Source organism: Scardinius erythrophthalmus (assembly GCF_964197995.2).
Source record: "Scardinius erythrophthalmus genome assembly, chromosome: 20".
Taxonomy (NCBI): domain Eukaryota; kingdom Metazoa; phylum Chordata; class Actinopteri; order Cypriniformes; family Leuciscidae; genus Scardinius; species Scardinius erythrophthalmus.
Window position 1 is genome coordinate 22,344,239 of NC_138240.1, and position 20,207 is coordinate 22,364,445.

General features: G+C 37.6%; 2 protein-coding genes across 5 annotated transcripts in view; one reads left to right on the forward strand and one right to left on the reverse strand.

The window, feature by feature from the left end:
- The window catches only part of kdm2ba (lysine (K)-specific demethylase 2Ba), a 58,556-nt gene that overhangs the window by 8,754 nt on the left and 29,595 nt on the right, over positions 1-20,207 (reverse strand). For 3 of the 4 annotated variants that reach the window (XM_081349204.1, XM_081349202.1, XM_081349203.1), the window contains exons 1-3: positions 5,364-5,642; positions 606-872; positions 4-147 (exon numbers count right to left, since the gene is read on the reverse strand). In XM_081349204.1, coding sequence (XP_081205330.1) covers positions 4-147; positions 606-872; positions 5,364-5,420 — 468 coding nt within the window. In that variant the 5' untranslated portion in view covers positions 5,421-5,642. Of the gene's footprint in view, positions 1-3; positions 148-605; positions 873-5,363; positions 5,643-8,799; positions 8,849-20,207 lie in introns of those variants that run through there. The other variant, XM_081349205.1, reaches the window with a different exon arrangement.
- On the forward strand, positions 8,999-16,514 carry orai1a (ORAI calcium release-activated calcium modulator 1a). Its single transcript, XM_081349206.1, has 2 exons — positions 8,999-10,400; positions 14,103-16,514. The coding sequence occupies exons 1-2, from the start codon at positions 10,287-10,289 to the stop codon at positions 14,646-14,648; spliced, it is 660 nt and encodes a 219-aa protein (XP_081205332.1). The 5' UTR covers positions 8,999-10,286; the 3' UTR covers positions 14,649-16,514.

Genomic DNA, 20,207 nt, shown 5'->3' on the forward strand with positions numbered 1-20,207 from the left:
GACCTTGAGGCAGTTTGGGTGGACAATCTCGTTGCAGATAGAGCACTCCATGAGCATGGCGTTAAATTTTTCATCTTCATCATCAAGTGTGTCTTCTTTACCGGCTTCACCGCACACCACACACACTGCTGTGTGCGGCAACACAGGCTGTGGAATCACATGCCAACACATTAACATCCAGAATATCAACATTTTTGAAAAACTGTGGTTAAAAAAACCCATGAATTTAATAAAATCACACACGCCTATTTGGGTAAACACATTTTAAGGTGATGGTTAATAAAATTAAACTGACTATTCAACTGAATTACAGTTAACTTAATTTGGTTGTAAAGTTCAGGCATATCTTCTGGATCTCAGTTTGATGAGATCAACTACATCTACATCTGCCAGTTCCTCATTCATTTGCTCTATGAAGTAAGTGGTTAATTTCAATGAAATTAAGATAAACAGCACTGAGGTCTGGCTAAAGTAGATTCCTCACAAAGACTGTTCCTACATCATATTGAGTCTAAAAATGGGTGTCTCTCAAGGAAAGAAATTCTGAAACGGGGTTCATTTGGTTCATGAATCATCTCAGTGTTGGTTTGAATTGAGTTTCTTACCGCTATACATTGTCTCATAATGCAAGACTGTTTCATTCGACCAGGTCCTCCAAACTTCTTCATGTCCTTACAGAAGTGACACTCTCCACATTCCGTCCGCACACATGCCTCGCACTTCCGGCATCGTGTGCGCCTGCGGCGAGCGCCAGAGGAGGTTCGATTGGATGGGAGCTTGACCGCTGTAGCAGTGGATGAAGATGTGGTTGCTGCCGGAGTTGTTGCTGTTGATGCAGCCATTTTAGGCTTGGGTCTGTTGGGTAGCCGTTGCTAATGGAAAAAAATAATGAAAATTAAACTATAAGTTAAAATAGAAGACAGCCATGTAGAAGAACTGCTTCCCATCAAACACTAAAATAGGGTCCAGCTCTAGTCCAAAGGCTAATTTGAGGCCTAAAACAGAAGAATCTCCTACATGCTTTTAAAAGTACAATCTGACAATTTTGATGATACTTTTATTTAGTTAATTGTTTCACATTTGCATTTCAAACTTGCCATTTTAAGTGTACTAGACACCTGGGAACAGGGCTGAAATTGGTTCAGAATTTTGTTATGAGGTTTGATAGTAAACACCTAATTTTAGTAAACATATGGTCTCTTATATACCATTTGCTTGGCAAAAATATATATTAAAAATGGCACAGGCACCTGGTTCAAATGTGATTAGCTTACTGGTAGAAATATGTGTTGAGTATCACAGGTGCTCTTCTGTCAATTACTTCATTCTGCACATTATACAGCTCTCCATTGTTTCAAAGCTCTTTCCAGTCCCTCTTGTTTACCCAGCCACCATCCCTGTATGAATCTACTGCACTATGCGCTATATGCATCAAATCAAAATAATCTTTGTTCACATCCTTTATTCTACCACCCTTGAGATTTCCAACATTTGAAAGCTATTGTTTATCATCACTTCTTACTCGACTGTGCATCTCTGTTGAATTGCATATGCAGCTCAGCTATTGAAATATAACCCATTTAAAAACTTAATTATGCTGCTTTGTTATTTGGATCACTGTGATTGCTCTCAAATAGTAATAAGCATCCGAAATGGTGGATTCCAGAAAATTTGTTCTGGTTACAGAGGAGATTGTGTTTAATAGTACTTTGGACACGTAATAATATTTAATAAATACTACCTAGCTGCAAATACAGAAAGTGAAGGTCAGGACTCTGGTCTAGCTTTACTGTATATTAACCTCTGACTCACTGAGCCATTGTGCAATCACTACTATTTCGATAAATGAAATTGCCAACAAAGCCAAATCAAGATAAAAATGTATTTCCAGATAGCCCTGTATAACATATAGCATATAATATACTGAAAACTAGAATTAGGTAGACATTTACATTTTATTAGGAGAGTAAATTACGTTGCATAGTAATGTGATTTAATCTTAATTTACATTACATTTAGCAGATGCTTTTATCCAAAGTGACTAACGATCCAATTACAGATTTAGCAAAGGGTTTCTGCAGTGTTTTTTTAAAGGAGAAAAGGGATTTTCTCTGGTACCCGGTGCTACAGATGCATATGTGTGAGAACAATTTGTTCTTTATTACGTCAAGCTTGCATTTTTCTTTCCCACTGTACAGCATCTTGCTTAACATTACTATGTCCGATTTTAACATCATCATCATCATCCTCTCTAAAATAATCTTAATATCAGCTTTCTCCATTGCACAGTGTCACTGTCTTGCCTCCTCAGCTAAGATAATAAATACATTACAACACAAGCACAAAACTGCAGTGCAGTACTGGAAGTCTGTCCTTCTGCAATGTAACCATGGCAACACAGGGGTTCTTGCTGACTGGTGGAGTGAAGGAATACTTCTATTCAACATTTAATTGGCTCAGAAGGGGGAAGGAAGTGGTTGACGATTGGGTTAAACGTCCTGTTTTTATGATTTCGTTTCCAATTGCATTTCATCTGAGATATTTCCTCTGAGATATTTCCTCTGAGGGACTAAATAGAAGCACTGTAAACCTGAAATACAGTCAAGATCAATGGTGTTATTCATCTTAAAGGGATGTTTTAGAAATATAAAGCAAATACTGCCGTAGAGGTACTGTATTCCTGCCTTTGCAAAACCCTGTTTTCTTCCATCCGACACCATTTCCTTCACACCAAAACAACTAGAACACAACAGTTCCCTGGCACTATGTTTCATCACAACAGATTCAGGGAACTGCAGAGCGGGACAGACTGCAGACTATAAGAATGCTTACTATAGAGCACAAAAGTGTTTTTGTGCTTCGGAGTGATACATCACAGCTGTGACCTCTATTCCTGCTGTCCGAGTGTGGAACCCAATATGAAAGATAGTCATTTCAAAAAGAATGCTCTATCGCAAGCAGTATTCATCAGCTGTCCAATGGATACACATGTATGAGGATCTAAGACGTAATCTCTACCTCAAACAAATGACTGTTTGGGCTGATGAAGCTGATCCTAGATTAGACACCAGCTCATTCAGATGTTCTCCAGTTACTCTTCCATTATACGTTGCAACATCAATAGATGTGAACTTAAGATCTATCTACATAGATACCTCTGAGTCCAGCAAAATACATGAATAAACAAATAGCACAGACTGTACTTTCTGAGGAGCCTCATTCCTTTTATTGTCTTCTGAAGGCTGGTCGTAATATTCCACCAATCAATAGTCTTCAATCTATGATCTGCAATTGGGTCTTGAAGGAATCATTCTGTCACAATGGTCTATACCTAAGGACATCTTGTTTCCTCCTCAAGGCTCTTCATTCCTGTCAGCATGCAATTCACCTAGACATGTTTTTTCCAAACTAAGTCCACCCATAATTATTCTCCATTCAGGAAAATCCACATGCATCATCTGTTGCGGTGGCATTCAAGCCCTCAAGGGAAGATCCCATTTATGAGTTTGGAAATAATAATTACACTGTGATGTCCATTCAAGTGATTTTATTTAATATATGTGCTGCCACAAAGAATGATAGGAAATGAAGTTTGGTCACACAATGTGACTAGAATGCATCACAAACAAACACGCTATTCACCAAAAACACTCATTCATGTTATGAGATCAACCACACATCATCCCATGTACACACCAATGGAAGCGTAATTACAGTGTGTGTGAATATGTTTATAGGCATGGGTGAGAGTTTATGTCTAATTCTTATGTCTAATTCCCATGCCATGACACAAGTCAAAGGACCCAATGAGTCATAAGGCCTCATTGCAACCAGTGATCTTGCAGAAGAGAGAAAACTACCGCCTCTGCACAATAGTGATGACCAAGTCAATGAAAACATGTTGAACTTTGTTGAGGTGCTCTGTGGAAGAAACAAATATTTGGAGATCAAAGCACTGTGCAATTTGTGTAAATCAGTCTAAACTATTAAAGCTTTAAGGTGCGGTCACATTTACCGGTGTTTAGCCAATTTTCTAAGAAATTCAGTCATTTCAAGAGGAATCCATTTTATCAGGAATTTCGTATGAATCCGAAAGATTTCCCCATGCTGATTTCGCAATGGGTTCAAGTTGGTCTGGTGGATTCACTATGTTGACTGACAGAAAGTCGCCAGGTTTGAAAGCGACTTCTGAGTGAAATGTACTTACTACATCACTTCACTAAAAGAACGTTTTTCGTCTGTGAAACTCCCCTCAAATATATTTGACTTATAGACTACCCAAGATGAACCCAGACAGGGGGCCCAAGAGCAGCCAGGCCTCCCCCTCCCTCTATTGTCCCCCCAAAAACACACACTTTGCTCCTCCCCTCCCCCAGTCTTCAACAGCCAAAGAAACTGTTTTAAAGATTCAAGACCCAGTTATACATCACAACAGGGATTAAGAGATTTGAAATGCACACATTGTTAGTGAGCACACATGGCCTACTTGGTTCAGTGATATCCATATATGTGCATGCTACCTCACACCAAAATGTTTATATATGTCTATGCGATCTATATGACTGTTATCTATACTGATTATGACTATATGACTGTTGCACAAATCAGCATGTTATGTTCACCTATGTGTACCTAATTCTTTTTTAACTGAAAAACAGTTTCCTAGTCTAGATTTTGTCTGCACTTAAAAACAACAAACCAAGCATGATGTTCCATTTCCTAGAAAACAGTTTAAGCAGCAATGCATCGTGGGAAGGGAACTTAAGGGTAACACATGTCCAGTCATGCTGCTGCTGCTTAGAGGAACTTTAGTCTTCCTTTAATACATTTCACTCCCTAAAAACCCTACACATGTGTGAAAGTAAGAGTACATCACAACCCAAAAAGTCTACTATCTACAACATTTCAGTTCTCCCAACCAAACAAACGAGACAAACCAGTAAAAACCACATCCAAACACAAAGGTAAAGTGAAAAGGAACATGCTTTTTTCCTTAAAGCAAGTCTTTCTGAAGGAAGCATGCATGTGTCAAACCAATCAAAACTGATAGCTGAAGCTCAATGGAGACAAACAATAAGACAGCGGCTCAGTGGTGATGCCACTCTTCCCTATTGTATGTTTTCTTTCCTGTCGCATGGAAACCTCTCCAGTCTTATTACTACACAGTCCTACACTGTTCTCTTCCTAAGTGTTTCAGGGAAAGAGAAGAAAGATGGTAAGGAAGGTGAAGAAAGTAGAAGGAAGTGGAGAAAAAAAACATGCCTTGTTTCAAATGTGGGCATGGTGCTACGAGGAAGGGAACCTGAGAAGGCAGCTAATTGTTTGTGTGTATGTGGAGAAAGAGAGAGAGAGAGTGTGCTGACCTGTTCGGCTGTGTCCGAGTCGTAATCCTCATCGTCGGCGCTCAGTGACATGGCCATGGCTGCCTGATCTCATAGCCAGCCAGACAAACAGAAAATAGACATGGCTACCACAACCCCCCCCAATCACAGTCGCCCTCCGTCTCCTCACCCGATTTCCTTTCTCTATTCCTCTTCCTCTAACCTTCCCCAATGTCTCGCTCCTGTTTCTCTCCCTCTCTTTTCCTGTCTGGAACAAGCAGCTGCACAGGCACACACCAGCCTGCTATCTCATGCATATGCACCAGAAAAAGAAGACGGGGGAGAGAGGGCCCCGACTCAGCCAATCACAGACCACCTGGCGTCCAGTTACAAGCTTGCCTACAAAGAGCACACATTGTACTGTGTGGGTCTGGGTGGGAGATTGAGAGGGGGAGGGGCGGCACTGCTGCACACAAAAGGACTACTGACATTACCATGCGAGAGCAAGGTCTCGCTCTGCGAGTGATTCAGAGGGTCTGATGTTGTCTTCCTCTTACAAATACAGGAAGTTATCGGTTAACTTGGGTTTGATTGCTTCGGTCTAATGTGTTGCTGTGTTGCTTGCCTTTCTGCAACCATCAGTGCACGAAAGTCTTACACAGCAGTGAAACATGGTGGGGTGCTCATTTGAATGACAATGGTCAAATGCATCACATTTAAGGGCCTCTATTTCATTTAGGAAATCTCAAATAAGTCTAATTTAAGGAAGTGGGCTTTGTTTGGATCAGCGCATGAAACCCATTCTGCTGAATGGCAGATGTTGATGTTAAAATGGTAGATGTTGTTTGAACTAAAATACAACTTGTATTCATCAAATGTTAAGACTGAACACACCAGAACAACCTGTTCAACATCTTACATCTATTCAGAAACATCGGGCATTAGGGGAGGTCGGGGCTAGTTGTCACACAGCAAAATGGTTACATTTTAGTCATTTTGTAATGCGTTTTTGTCGTAATTATTTGTATTTTTAAAGGTCAATAGTGTTTGTATTCACTTTTATTTATAGTTTTCATTATTTTAGTACCTCAAGTTAAACTAAATGAAAATGAGAAATGTTGCCTTGGCAACTAGTTGAAAATAATTTTACATTTATATTTTATTTAACATTTATTTTATTTCAAGTAACAGAAATGTTTTAATGCTTTTAGTTTTAGTTAATTATAACAACCCTGAACTAAATTTCAATTACACAACAACATTTGTTTTCTTATTCTTAATTAGAATACTTGAATTCCGCCCTCCAAACTAAAATTCTAAAGACTGAATGGATGAATCATTTGAAAATAAATAGGGTTAATTATGGTATCATACAAACTCAAAAATTTTCAATTATAAATACAAGATTTATTGGCTAAAACAATGCTTCATTATTTTTGCATACTACATTTGACGTTTTATATTTTTTCCAATGATTGTTTCTCCAAACCAGTTAAGCGCAAACCCCACTCCACAAGGGTTATCAGGATGTACTACCGAAGCTATACTAAGGTTGAAGTTAGGCTGTAGGTGATGCTCCAGAAGGAAACATGATGCATTAAGAGCCGGGGGGAGGGGGGTGAACACTTTTGAACATGATGAAGATGTCCAAATTTGACTTATTTTGTTTAAATATAATTTTAATCATAATTAGTACTGCCCTTCGGAAGCAACAGAAGATACGTACATGTTTCCCGGAAGACAAATTAAGTACAATTTACCTTCAATCTTCAAATTCAAAAAGTTTTCACCCCCGGCTCTTAATGCATCGTGTTTCCTTCTGGAGCATCAGCGAATGTTTGAACCTTTTTTAATAGTTGTGTGTTTGAGTCCCTCAATTGTCCTCAGTGTGAAAAGATGGATCTCAAAATCATAGTCACTGCTGGAAAGGGTTCAAATATGCTAAATATTCTGGAAAACTAAAGAATTTGCAGGACCTGAAGGATTTTTCTGAAGAACATCGGACAGTTTAACTGCTCAGGACAAACAAGGGACTCAAGAACAACCATCACAACAACAACAAATCCAATGTGGAACATCCAGGTAACAACACACAGTATTAAGAATCAAGGGTATGTAAACTTTCAACAGGGAAATTATTTTTGTCTTGTGGACTATATATTTTATGTAAAATATCTTATTCAGGACAGTACTAAAAAATAACATGCATTTTGTATGACCCCTCTTATTTTGTTAAAACAATTAACATTCTGCAAGATGTATGCACGACTAGAGGCCTACTAGCAATAGCTATTCAAATGTATTTCCAGTCAGTCGTTTCTAACAGGTGAGGTAAACATTCAAATTTCAGAAATGAAAGAACGCAGTCAAATTTAAAATAAAACTGCTGAAATTTCATTTTGATGAAGACAATATGCTACTGCATAATATTTTGCATATTACAACTACGTAATGGTGCAAAAAGACGGGGACTTTGAGCGCGTAAACGTTTGGGCGGTGCGCTCCGGTATACAAGACGTATCTGTGGGCGGCGGCTCTTGTTAGGTGTCCCATTCCCGCTAAAGTATCGGCCAGCGAAAGGATCAGGGGGGCTAGGCATCCCATCACATTTACATCCATGAACTGACTGCACTAACCTGTCTTGATAAAGAACATTTTGACAGACTGATTTAGTAGGCCTAGTTCTCCTGACCTCATGACGTTACTGGTGGTACCCAGATTTTCAGCCAGTCTCACTTCAAACTTTACTTTTAACTTCAACTGTTCTCGGAACAGCCTCAACTCTGCTTGGTTCTGTTCACTAGCTGGGGTGGGACTTGCCATTTTATTGGGCCACTCTGCTGTCTGTCACTGACTGTGCTGAAATAATTCATAACAATCGTACTAAACCTTTTTTGTGGAGGGGAGAGACAGAAGATATTTGGATAATTCTTATTTTACATTTGATGACTTTATTAAATTTATGTACCTGAAAATTTTGATTTTTCAGTGGGAGGCTATCTAAAAATTTTAACCACTGGCCAGTGAACGTGAAAGTAACAGAAGTTCCTAAAATACATAGGCTAATTAGGCCTTTTTAAAATGTGAAAATAACTGAAGGAAATATCAATTTGCTAAACGAATTAAGCCGTCTAATTTGATTCTTATTCTTTTGGTTACTCTACACAAAGTTTTAAAAAATTACAAATGCAATGAATTTACAGGTATCAGCACTCAGTATCGGCAAGTACCAAAAATGAAAGTATCTGTATTGGACTTCTGGAAAAAGGGCTATCGGTGCATCTTATGATGGTCTTACTACAAATACCACTGTGGTTATAATGCCAAATTGTACATTTTAAAAGCAGATAAGACATAAAACCTCATTTTAGTATCTCACACACAACAGCATGCAGTAAAGCTGCTATATTTTGCTGCGTACTTCATAATCAGTGGTAAAAACATAAAAAATAAAAAAAAGTTGAGGAAGAGAGATTACCTTAATTATTCATCATACAGATTCCAAATGCCATGTTCAGATTCTGCACCTGTTAGAAAAACAAAATAGACATTGGGTATAAGAAAGAAATCTAATAAGGGTATGTGTGTGTGTATATATTATATATATATATATATATATATATATATATATATATATTTTTTTTTTTTTTTTTTTTTTTTTTTTTTTTCTTGGGACACTCATTTCAAGTGGCCAGAGGGATTTTGAGCCATTCCTCTTCCAGATCAGTGGCCAGGTCACTATGCGGTGCTGGTGGAGGAAAACATTTTCTGAATTGCTCCTTCAAAACACCTCCAAGTGTTTCAATAATATTCAGATCTGGTGACTGTATAGGCCATGGGAGATGTTCAACTTCACTTTCATGTTCATCAAACCATTCTGTCACAAGTTTTGCTGTGTATTTGTTGCATTATCGTGCTGATACACGGCACCACCTTCAGGGTACAATGTTTGAACCATTAGGTGCACATTGTTCTCCAGAATGGTTCGGTAGTCCTTGGCAGTGGAGCGCACCCATTAAGGACCCATTAAGCACAGTATGGGAATGCCATGACATTGCAGCCCAAACCATCACTGATCCACGGTACTTCACTCTGGGCAGCAGCAGTCCAGATGTTAAGCCTCTTTGGGGCGTCTCCACTCCTTAACTTAAACAGATGTGGGATAGACAGTGAAGGTGGACTCATCAGAGAACTATACATTTTCAAATGTTGTTGGCACCAATGAAACATTTGGCATCGGCATGAGTAACCAAAGGTTTGGTTAATATATCTTCCTCTTTCAGACAGCTTCCACTTGCGTCGATAGTTACTCCTGTTGGATGTGGTTTGTCCTACGTGTTGGTATGCGGACATTACCCTGGATACCATAGCTCTCGATACACCACAAAGACTTGCTTTCGTGGTCGATGAGCCAGTGAGACGCACAACAACAATTTGTCCTCTTTTGAACTCTGATATGTCTCCCATTATGTTGTGTGAATTGCAATATTTTATGCACAACTGTGCTATTGCTCTGCTAATTCTACCTTCACGCTCTGCTATTACTGATCGAATGTAAAATCAGTGAAGACTGGCTACCAGATTGACCAGCTCCAACACTATATATCAGTATGACCAATTGGCCAGTGTTTGTTCTCCCCTGTCTGTGTCTGTGTGTATATACTCCAGTCCCTGCAGCAACATGACAGTTCAAATACAGCATGAAAAATGTTTTGGACTACACATCCCACAAACCGTCAGCTGCGCAGTGATCGTCAACGGTGCGTTGTGGTAGGTCGACTTGTAGTTTCTCGTGGAGCAGGCTGTAGAACAGGGTAACTAGTTAGTCATCTTACAATCTGAGTAAATCACATCGGGTTGAAGGGCTCCGGGAAACGTACGAAGGGTAACCAAGAAGATACAAAGGCGATATCAGATTAAAACATAAAGTTTCATAACTTTTGAACTAACATCAAAACGCGCGCAATGAGTTCTAACGAGCACTCACTTCAAGCTTTGTCATGGAGAAAACTTTACTTAAGTCGAGCTAAACTTAAAGCGACCAGCAGAACCTCTGCCCTGCTCTCCGGCTTTGCTATGGTGAGTAAATAAAAGTCATTACTTAACACTTTGTATGTAACGTTAAAGGAGAAACGTACATTACTCGGAAGCCTGGCAAGGTTTTCGGAGTTATACAGCGTTGTAATATGACGCGTGACATGTCAATCACTTTGATATGCAAACGACACCTGTCATGGATATAATGTAATCAGAGGGTAGAGAGTTAAGCCTTTTACACTAGCCTTGTTAGTCTTACTTCGACATAACTTGCAAAAGTGTTAGCCTAGTTGGTGGTGCCCTCAGTGGTGGGGATTTCGATTCATTCCATTGATTCGAATCTTTTGAATCAGTTGACTAAAAAGATTCAATCTCGTTCAACGATTCTGTGGCCCTTTCTGTACTTTACATCGGTGTGTGTGTGTGTGTGTGTGTGTGTGTGTGTGTGTGTGTGTGTGTGTGTGTGTGTTAGGAATATTGAATCATTCACTCAATCGATTAACGTTACCTGACGATCTATAAAGCATCATCCTGAACGAACGTCGTCGTTCAGTCATTCTCGTTTATTTGATCGTTTAACTTAAGCTGTCATGAGTTCATACAGTACACGAAAGTTCATGAAATGAATTTTCTTTTAGTGCTGCTCCGAAAATTAAATTTAATTAATTAAAATTTAATTTAATAGATTCATTTAAAACACCAATGGATTTATAATCAAAACACCCCTAAATTCAATTGACATTCAAGGCTTAACTAATTTGTTTAGTCTTTTACCACAGTAATTTTTGGGTAATCATAGTATACACCAAAATTATTACAGTAAGTGTTACAGTAAAATAAAGAGGTCTTAATTTTCATAGAGAACTTGGTATTGCCCACTAGTAATATCAAAAAAAGAAGAAAAAATATTAAACTTCTTACAATGTTGAGAGGAGGCGTCATATTAATAATTATGAAGTTCTAGCTGTATTAGCAATAGTATTTAGTCAACAACTGCAGTTGCGGTGAATGTTTGTAAGGGCCCCAATATCTTCACTGTGACAGATTTCCGGTTACTGTAAGATCCCTTGCAGTACATTACATCATGGCAACAGGAAATGTGCTTCCTTTGACAGTGTTGTGTTAAGAAAACTGATAAAACAAATGAAACGTGAAATATAACTGGATACTAAGTAGAAGTAATTCTGTTATCATTTTACACAAAATTACCTTCAGCGATTAACTGCTAAACTAATTGTGCTAAATGTGGACAATTAGGCGGTGTTATAAACATTACACCATGAATTTCTGTAAAGTTGTTTTGTTCAAAGCACTATACAAAGTTGGCTTGACTTGAAATTCTATTAAATTTAGAGTTTTTCACAGTACACAACAACGTTTTGCCTTAGTGCTTATATAGAAATGATGACCCAACACAAAATTTGTTCACACAGATTAATTTACACTGAAAATCTGTAGAGTTTGAATGCAGCACAGCCTTTGATCACAATGACGAAAGAAATGGGAAGCATTGTCTCTTCCCCTTTAAAAGTTGAAAAGCACATTTATTTTGTTCTCGTAACTACTGTTTCCCTTCTGAACAGACCCTCGATCCACCTGACCACCAGAAATGTTTTTCAGGGAATGTGTGTGTAAAGTGGCAAAAGGTGTAATATTTTTTCAGAGGGTGATTATTTTGCTTGAGCTTATTCTCTTTTCTAAAAGCGCTCAGCACAGGAAATGAAGGTACTAGGAGTGGCTGGAGGAAACTGCAGTTCATAAACGTCTGTCTCTTTGCAGATCGGTGCTATTGACTTCAAAACACATTTTCATATCTGTGGCTGTGAACTTGTGCTGCTTTCTGGCCTCATTCATGGACTTGTGGTCTGTGGTGTTTTCAGAAGCATGTGAAAACCAGCTAGGCCCTATTTGCTAAATTAAAATGTGTCGGCCAGGCCAAATCCAGATCCAGACACATTGAAAACGTTGCATACAAGCATTAATGTTTTAATCTAACAATATACAAAAATTATATCTCCGCTTCCTTTAGAATCATATTTTAACGTGCTTAACTGCTTGGACTGAAAGTGTAACGAACGTTAGTAAATGTTTCCATTGCATCGTGGTGGATTAAGGGAATTCTACTTTCAGTGTTAGTAGTAGTATTTTGTAGAAGACACACCAAAATAAATGTTTTGCGCCAAAATTCAGGATTTTATTAAAGGAAATGAAAGAAATGACTTAGGAAAAATCCAGATGCACTGAATGTCCCACCGTGACATCCGCAATTTATGAGGACGGAAATAAAATAAAGTCTCATTACACGATAATGCCAAGGCCTAGTGGGATAAAAGTAACTTTATTATTTCTTACATCTATCTTTAACAAAATAGTGAACTAAAAATAAAAAAATGACAACAACTGGGTATTATTCAATCTATATTGTTCATTACACCCCTTGTGGACAGATACTGTGGAATCGCCCATATCTGATAGTTATTATAGTTAACTAAAACCATGAAAAACATTATTGTTAATGAAAAAAAGAAGAATATATATATATATTATTTATTCTTTCATTAACAATAATGTTTTTCATGGTTTTAGTTAACTATAATAACCCTGCTATCAGATATTGTTAGATATTGTATAAAATAAATAAATATATATGTATGTATGTATATATATATATATATATATATATATATATATATATATATATATATATATATATATATATATATAACAAAATACTAATACAAATGACAGAAAAACACAAACATACTAAAACCTTAACTAGAATTCAAATTAATTAAAAAAATTAACAAAAACTATAATAGTATCTCAATGATACTAAAATAACGCTGCCATGCAATTTAATTTAGTACTATTTAGTAATTTAGTACTATTAAGTAATTTAGTACTATTTAGTACCTATTTCTTGATGTAGCCTATGCCAGAAATAAATCTGTCAATAGCCAATGATTCTTGTAAAACAATTGGTTAAAAAAAAAAAACTCATAACTGTAGGAACAGTTTTCAGTATTATATAATTACATGAAGTTACTTCAAAGCTGTGCATATGGTCTGATGTATTAAGTTTTTCTCAAATTAAGGTAGGGACACACCAACCCAACGCCAAAGATGATGAAGGCCGACTGTGTTGTCGCCTGCGTCGGAAGTAAAAAAACGGTGATTGAACACACTGAAAAGACTACAGGCGACTGACAACTAACACGCGTGTTCTGCACTTGAGTGTAAAGGAGATAACCGTCTATTTAAGTTAAAAAAAAATCATAAACAAAGCAGCGCTTCCTTACCATTTTGAAATCAATCAATCAATCAATCGTGCTGATCACATTCTTTATTCCTCTCAGCTCATGTTATTATGAAAATATTCACACGGTAAGATGACGTAAAATTATATCAGCCTTCTGTCTGTGCGTTATGACTTCTGTGCTCGCTTTCATCACTAAACTGAACAGCCAATCAGAGTTCTCTCTCTCACCGACTACCTGACGGCGATTCAACATGTTGAACCAGCAGAAAAAAACGTCCGCTCAAAAAACGGCCAGATTTTGCCAGACGGCTTGGTGTCCCTGGCAAAAGTATCCCAAGTTTGTTTGAATGTGTTTTTTTTATTGTATCTTCAAAGTATTTTTAACTTTCTAAGCATCAATCTAACAAAACAGAATGAAGTTTTTGCTTAAACCAATTGTTGAGGTCGACTGTGATGTCTTATGTTCCCAACTCATGTGTTTTCAGGTAGCGATGGTGGAAGTGCAGTTGGAGAAGGATCACTATTACCCTCCTGGCCTATTGATTGCTTTCAGTGCCTGCACAACAGTGTTGGTGGCCGTCCACCTCTTTGCCTTGATGATCAGCACATGTATCCTGCCCAACCTGGAAGCCGTGAGCAACGTCCACAACCTCAACTCCATAAAGGAATCTCCACACGAGCGGATGCACCGTCACATCGAGCTGGCCTGGGCCTTCTCCACCGTCATTGGCACCCTTCTGTTTCTTGCAGAGGTGGTTCTTCTCTGCTGGGTGAAGTTCCTTCCTCTGAAGAACATAAAACCTCCCACGGATAGGAATGATACTAGTATGACCCCGGGGGAAGCCGCGGCAATCGTCTCTACCGCCATCATGGTGCCCTTTGGCTTGGTGTTTATCATTTTCGCTGTGCATTTTTACCGTTCACTGGTCAGCCACAAGACAGAGCGGCAGGACGAGGAGTTGGAGGTTCTGGCCAAAATCACACAGATGCAAAACCAACTGGATAACAGGGGAGAGGCAAATTTTCCTTAGTCTACGGCGCACAGATGAGTCCTTGTTCTCACACCAAACACTTTCCCAAAATATGGAATGTTGTCACAGATTAATGGACACTAGATGTTGGGAATCAGGGATTCTGCAATATGTTAGTATCGCAATATTTTGATGCCTTGTGTTTTTCTTGTTAACATACAAACCTTGATACAGATTGTAAACTGCCATCATCTGCTCGGCCACAAATAATAGTAAGAAACCATTTTGTTGCAGATACAAAATTCCCTGCTGCTGTTGGCTGTCTAAACTTGCTGAACTTTTCATTTCGCTCTCAGCGCTTTGGATGCTTCCAGCATAGAAAGTGTCAGTCAAAACCAGTGACAGTTACTGAAAAGTAATAAACATTTTAAAATCTAGGCTTTTTTTTTTTTTTTACATCTTGAGTCAGTAGTTAATTGAATAGTAAAACCAACATGTTTGCCAGAGCTGTTTGGTTATTACACTTCAATTTCCGTTAGGCCAAATTGTTATATCCAAATGCATAGTAAGCTTTTCAGTATTATGATAATAGATTCATTTTCTTTTCATCTTAATTGCATAATGCGGATAAGTCCAAATACCAGTAATGCATAGAAGTCTAAATATAAGCACACTGTGGGACAGTTAATTGAAAATATGATTAATTGGCTCAGAGATTTACCCTGGAAGTGATTTAAAAAGGCTTTAACCCCACATTATCTTGGCTCTAAAGCAAGCTTTTAACCCCAGGCAAAGAAAAGTTTTACACTTGTAATTAAGCAGGGTTAATCAAATTAGTCAAAACGTAGAATTGTGACAGAGAATGCGACAATTGGAGTGAAAAAGAGACCGTCTCATTCTTGCCTTTTATAGCCAATATTGAGTTCATCCAATCAGTGACACTTTCACCACAAATATGCCAATAGGTTAGCCCAGGGTTTAGTCATTGTAATGAGTGAAACATTGGTTAATAGGTTTGGGTATCTTTTACATTTTTGCGGTTCCAATTCTGCTTATCGATTCCGATTCTTACCGATTCCCAGTTTCAAACTCAAGAAGTCAAAAATTTAGATATCAAACTTATTTATTCTGTGTCTTTTTGCAAAACATTCTGTTGCAGCTGAATACCTTGAACGAAACACAGGAGCATACAGGACCTTTTGCCTATAAGCCAGGGACACACCAACGACGGGCCGTTTTTTGAGCGTTTTTTTGTTCCACACCGTTGGCTCTAGTCGGACGCCGTCTGGGTTTTTTCATTGGGTCGTCGGTGAGAGAGAGAACTCTGATTGGCTGTTCAGTTTAGCGAACGTGTCAGCGTACGAGAATAAGAGCAAAAGTGATGAAAGAAAGCGAGCACAGAAGTCATGACGTACAGACAGAAGGCTGATATAATTTTACGTCATCTTACCGTGTGAATATTTTCATAATAACATGAGCTGAGTGGAGCAGACATGAGCTGAATTTCAAAACGGTTAGCAAGCGCTACTTTTTTATGGACCTGCAGTCTTAGTTTCGATCTCCTTTTTCGAATATAGATGAAAATTTCTGCTTATATAGACGGTTTTCTCCTTTACACTCAAGCGCAGAACATGCGTGTTAGTTGTCAGTCACCTGTGGTCCTTTCGGCGTGTTCAAGCTCTGATTTTTCGCCCGCCATATGCAGGCGACAACACAGTCGGCTTTCATCAGCGCTAGTTCTTTGGCGTTGGTTTGGTGTGTCCCTACCTTATGGTTTAAAAAAAATACCACAGCAAAAACAAGTACTAACTAATATAAATTTCAAACATTATTAAAGACAAGTAAACAATCAGTAATAAGATGAGAAAAATAAACAGTTTAGCAATAGCACAAAAAAACGCTGAACAAATTTCAGGTAGGCTACAGAAAAAAATACTATTTAAATTGTAATCAAATGTAAAATAATGTCAAATCGATTCATCGCATCTAATATAAAAGTTTTTTTATATAATATAGCTATGTGTTGTTTTATATATATATATACATTAAACAGCAGCAGTTGTGTTACACCGTGTCCTAACCAGACGCGATGCGATAAGATTCCAATGACAAATCATTTGTCTGTCTACACTAGACGCGACGCGACTGCGAGATGTGTCAAAATCAATCAAAACCAATCAAAACCCACAGCCAATCAGAACAGCGTGTGGGTGGAGTCTCGCGGCAAGTCCACAGCACCAGAGATCAATCTTGACGGCAATCACAAGAAAATGGATAAGTAGGCTACATAATCAAATACACAAATATTACACCATTTTAAACATTATTAAAAATACATAGGCTACTGAGTTACTAAAACAATCTTTGTCAAAAAATACACTTGTTTGTTCACAGTTTGAACCTTCTTGTTTCCATTTGTTTAATTACAAGATCTGAGGTGAATTATTGAATTATCCATTGTTGCTTTTAAAGCTACAAAGCTGGGAGCACTAGATATTCAAAGTCACATTGCAGGCTTTTAACATTAAAGGGGAACTATGGAGTTTTTAGCTTAATTTACCATAACTGAACAGCTTCAGAGTCATTGGAATGGTTATATTACTTTTTTGAGGTTGAATGGTGGCCGTCTCGCTTCCCTCTAGCGCCTGTGAGCGGAAAAAACACCCTTGCAACTTTGGGCCGCCGGCCTCAGCGTCAGGAAGTATCACGTGATATCAGGTCTCGCAATGTAACGAATTGCTTTACGGCACTGCACACGTACATTTATATACGAGCCTTCTGTGTATCATACATAACTCAGTGGACATGGCTCCATGCGTTCGCCGGCTTCTTTGAAAACAAATGCACATGACCAGCAGGAGAAGATGGGAGGGGGGAGAGTCGCCAACGAGTTTTTACAACAGTGTTGTCAAATATCTATTCCGAAGCTGTAGGGGGAGCTCTATAGAGAAACCCACGAGCAAAAAGTGAAAATTGACAAAACTGCATAGCGTTGCTTTATATAAAGCACATAAACAGTCCCTGAGATTATCATTGCCACACTTTGTGTTTGTTGTTCCAGCCGCGACGTCGCAGAAAAATAGAAATCGTTTCTGAAATAGAATCGGCTGATTAGCATAGAAAACATAACTTTTATTGCGCGTTGCGTGTAGTTAGAACACGGTGTTAGGCTTCTGTCACTTTAAGACCGAATGCACAGATCCAATATACTGTTAGTGTTACATATGCGTTATATTGTGACATAATTCTGTGTGTATTTGTCCGTTCAAGCGTGCTCGCATTTGGATGTGTGCGCACTCAGCACAGAAAACAGCATGCAAGTGCTGAATTTAGTTATCTTTCGTGTATTGTTGTGATTGAATGGTTACATTAAATTGCACACACAGGAATCAATAAGTGGAAATCGAAATAAGCGTGCCTTATCAAAGTCACGATTGTTGGAAATTTGGAACCGGTCCTCAATTCCATTAACCTGGGGTCTAGATTGACCCAGGGTTCATTTAAAAGTGTGAAAAGTACTTAAGAATAAAATAAAAATGCTTAAGCTTTCATTTAAAACGCAGCTTTAAAAAAGTTATTCAAAATATTGGATTTGTTAAATAAATGTTTTTTAACGACCCGGTTTCTAAAAAAAAAATTATGGAATTTTTGCAAATTACATTTTGCAAACAGTGGGTTACGGCTGGTTTTATTTAAATTATTTATGTGCCAGGCCACATAAAAACATATTTACTTTGCTGCTGTTTAGGCCATTAAGACCAGAAATAAATCTTTTTTTTTTTTTTTTTTTTTTTAGGGGGCGTTATCTTGCTCTTGGCTAAGGCTGTAAAAAAATCTATACCATAAATATTGTATATTATTTTCTTTGTTCAGCATGTTTTGTTTGTGTGAATACAAAATGTGGATTGATTTTTTTTTTAAAGAGATTTTAAAAAGCCTTTTGCTGTGAAAAGGCTATTATAAACAGAGGCTGGTATCATTTGTTTACAGATGTAGTCATTTCAAGAGTAAAACCTTTTATAGGTTTTTGCACATCTACTGTAAAGTTATTTGGAAGATTTTTGAATATTTCAAATGAGTCAGGCCACCTCCACTTATGTGTTACATCTTGTATCTTTTGCTAACTTGGTTAAATGTCTTATTATTTTGAAATATGTACAAATGCATGTTTGATATGTTTTTTGTCCTTATAGCGAAAAGGTACTATTTCTAAAACTAGAGGTACTGTTTTACAGGCAGACATTTTAGTTTCTGTGCTTTTTTTCATAGTGAAGTACTTCTGATGTAGTGAAGTTATGGAGATAAAGAAATCAGAGCATCATATTTTTATATTTTATATAACAAATAATTTTTATCCTATAAGTGTCTGGGCTGCTCGTCTTTGTGAATCTGTAAAACATCCCCACTTAATGGGGGTTAAAAGCCTTACTTTCATATTTCATTATTTTATAACATGCTAGAGTTGGGAGATGACTCTATTTTATTTCATGGCACTTTTCATCAATCTGCCACATTTCACTTTTCTGTGACCTTGACAGGTATTTGGAAAAATAGGAAATGAGCATTTGCCAAATAAAAATGTGCAAGGTGTTGAATGTTTCTTATTGTGTGCAGTTTTAAGAGGATTGTCTGAGATGTTTTTTTTTCTGTAACTATTCTAAATGTTAAAGAGCTCAGAACTTCTATATTGTCTCTATTTAGGTTTACTCTTTATCTTGCAATTGGGCAAACATGTAGCCTATGTGTATAGCCTTTTGAATCATGTAACACCGCTAAAATTGGATTTATTATCATTTCTCATCGACTTGGCTGGATGAAACGAAACACAAGTGTGTTTTTGATGGTCCCTATCCTTTATAGTCTTCTAGTGCGCAATTTGTACAGAACAAAACAAAATATAATAGAACAAAACGTCCAGAAAATGTCTTGTGAATGCAGCACAATTGAGGATTGGACATTCTGAGCCTTGTACGCCCTCTTGAGGAAGACTGAACATCTAATATAAACTTCTGTCTATCATATAATCATAGTAGTAGTAACTGGGTGCAATTTACATTGCACGGATACAATCCTGTAATTACAGTTAGTGAAACTATGAAAACAAATACTCATCAAAGATATGAAGAATTCTAAAAACATTTTTAGAAAGCACTGAAAAGATGCTACCTGTAGTTTTTTGTTGTTGTTTATTATAATGATCATTTCTCTTCTTCATGCCAGGACGAAATTGAGATATACATACACTCTAAAAAATGCTGGGTTAAAAACAACCCAATTTGGGTTATTTTGACAACCCAGCGCTGGGTCAAAAAGGAACGTGCCCAGCGCTGGGTTGTTTTAACCCAACTAGTTGGGTTAAATGTTTGAACCAGCATGCTGGGTCAACCCAGCGTTTGTGTTGAAAAAACAACCCAGCATTTTTTAGAGTGTATCTCCACTCCAAGCACATTATCGTTAATTAAAACTAAAACCAAAACATTTTTTCATTAGGCTTCTTGACAATGAAATAAAATATTTATCAAACCTAAACTTATTTTATTCCAGCTGGTTGCCATTGCCAACATTACTCATTTTCGTTTAGTTTAAGTTGAAGTAGGCCTACTACAATAACAAATAAAT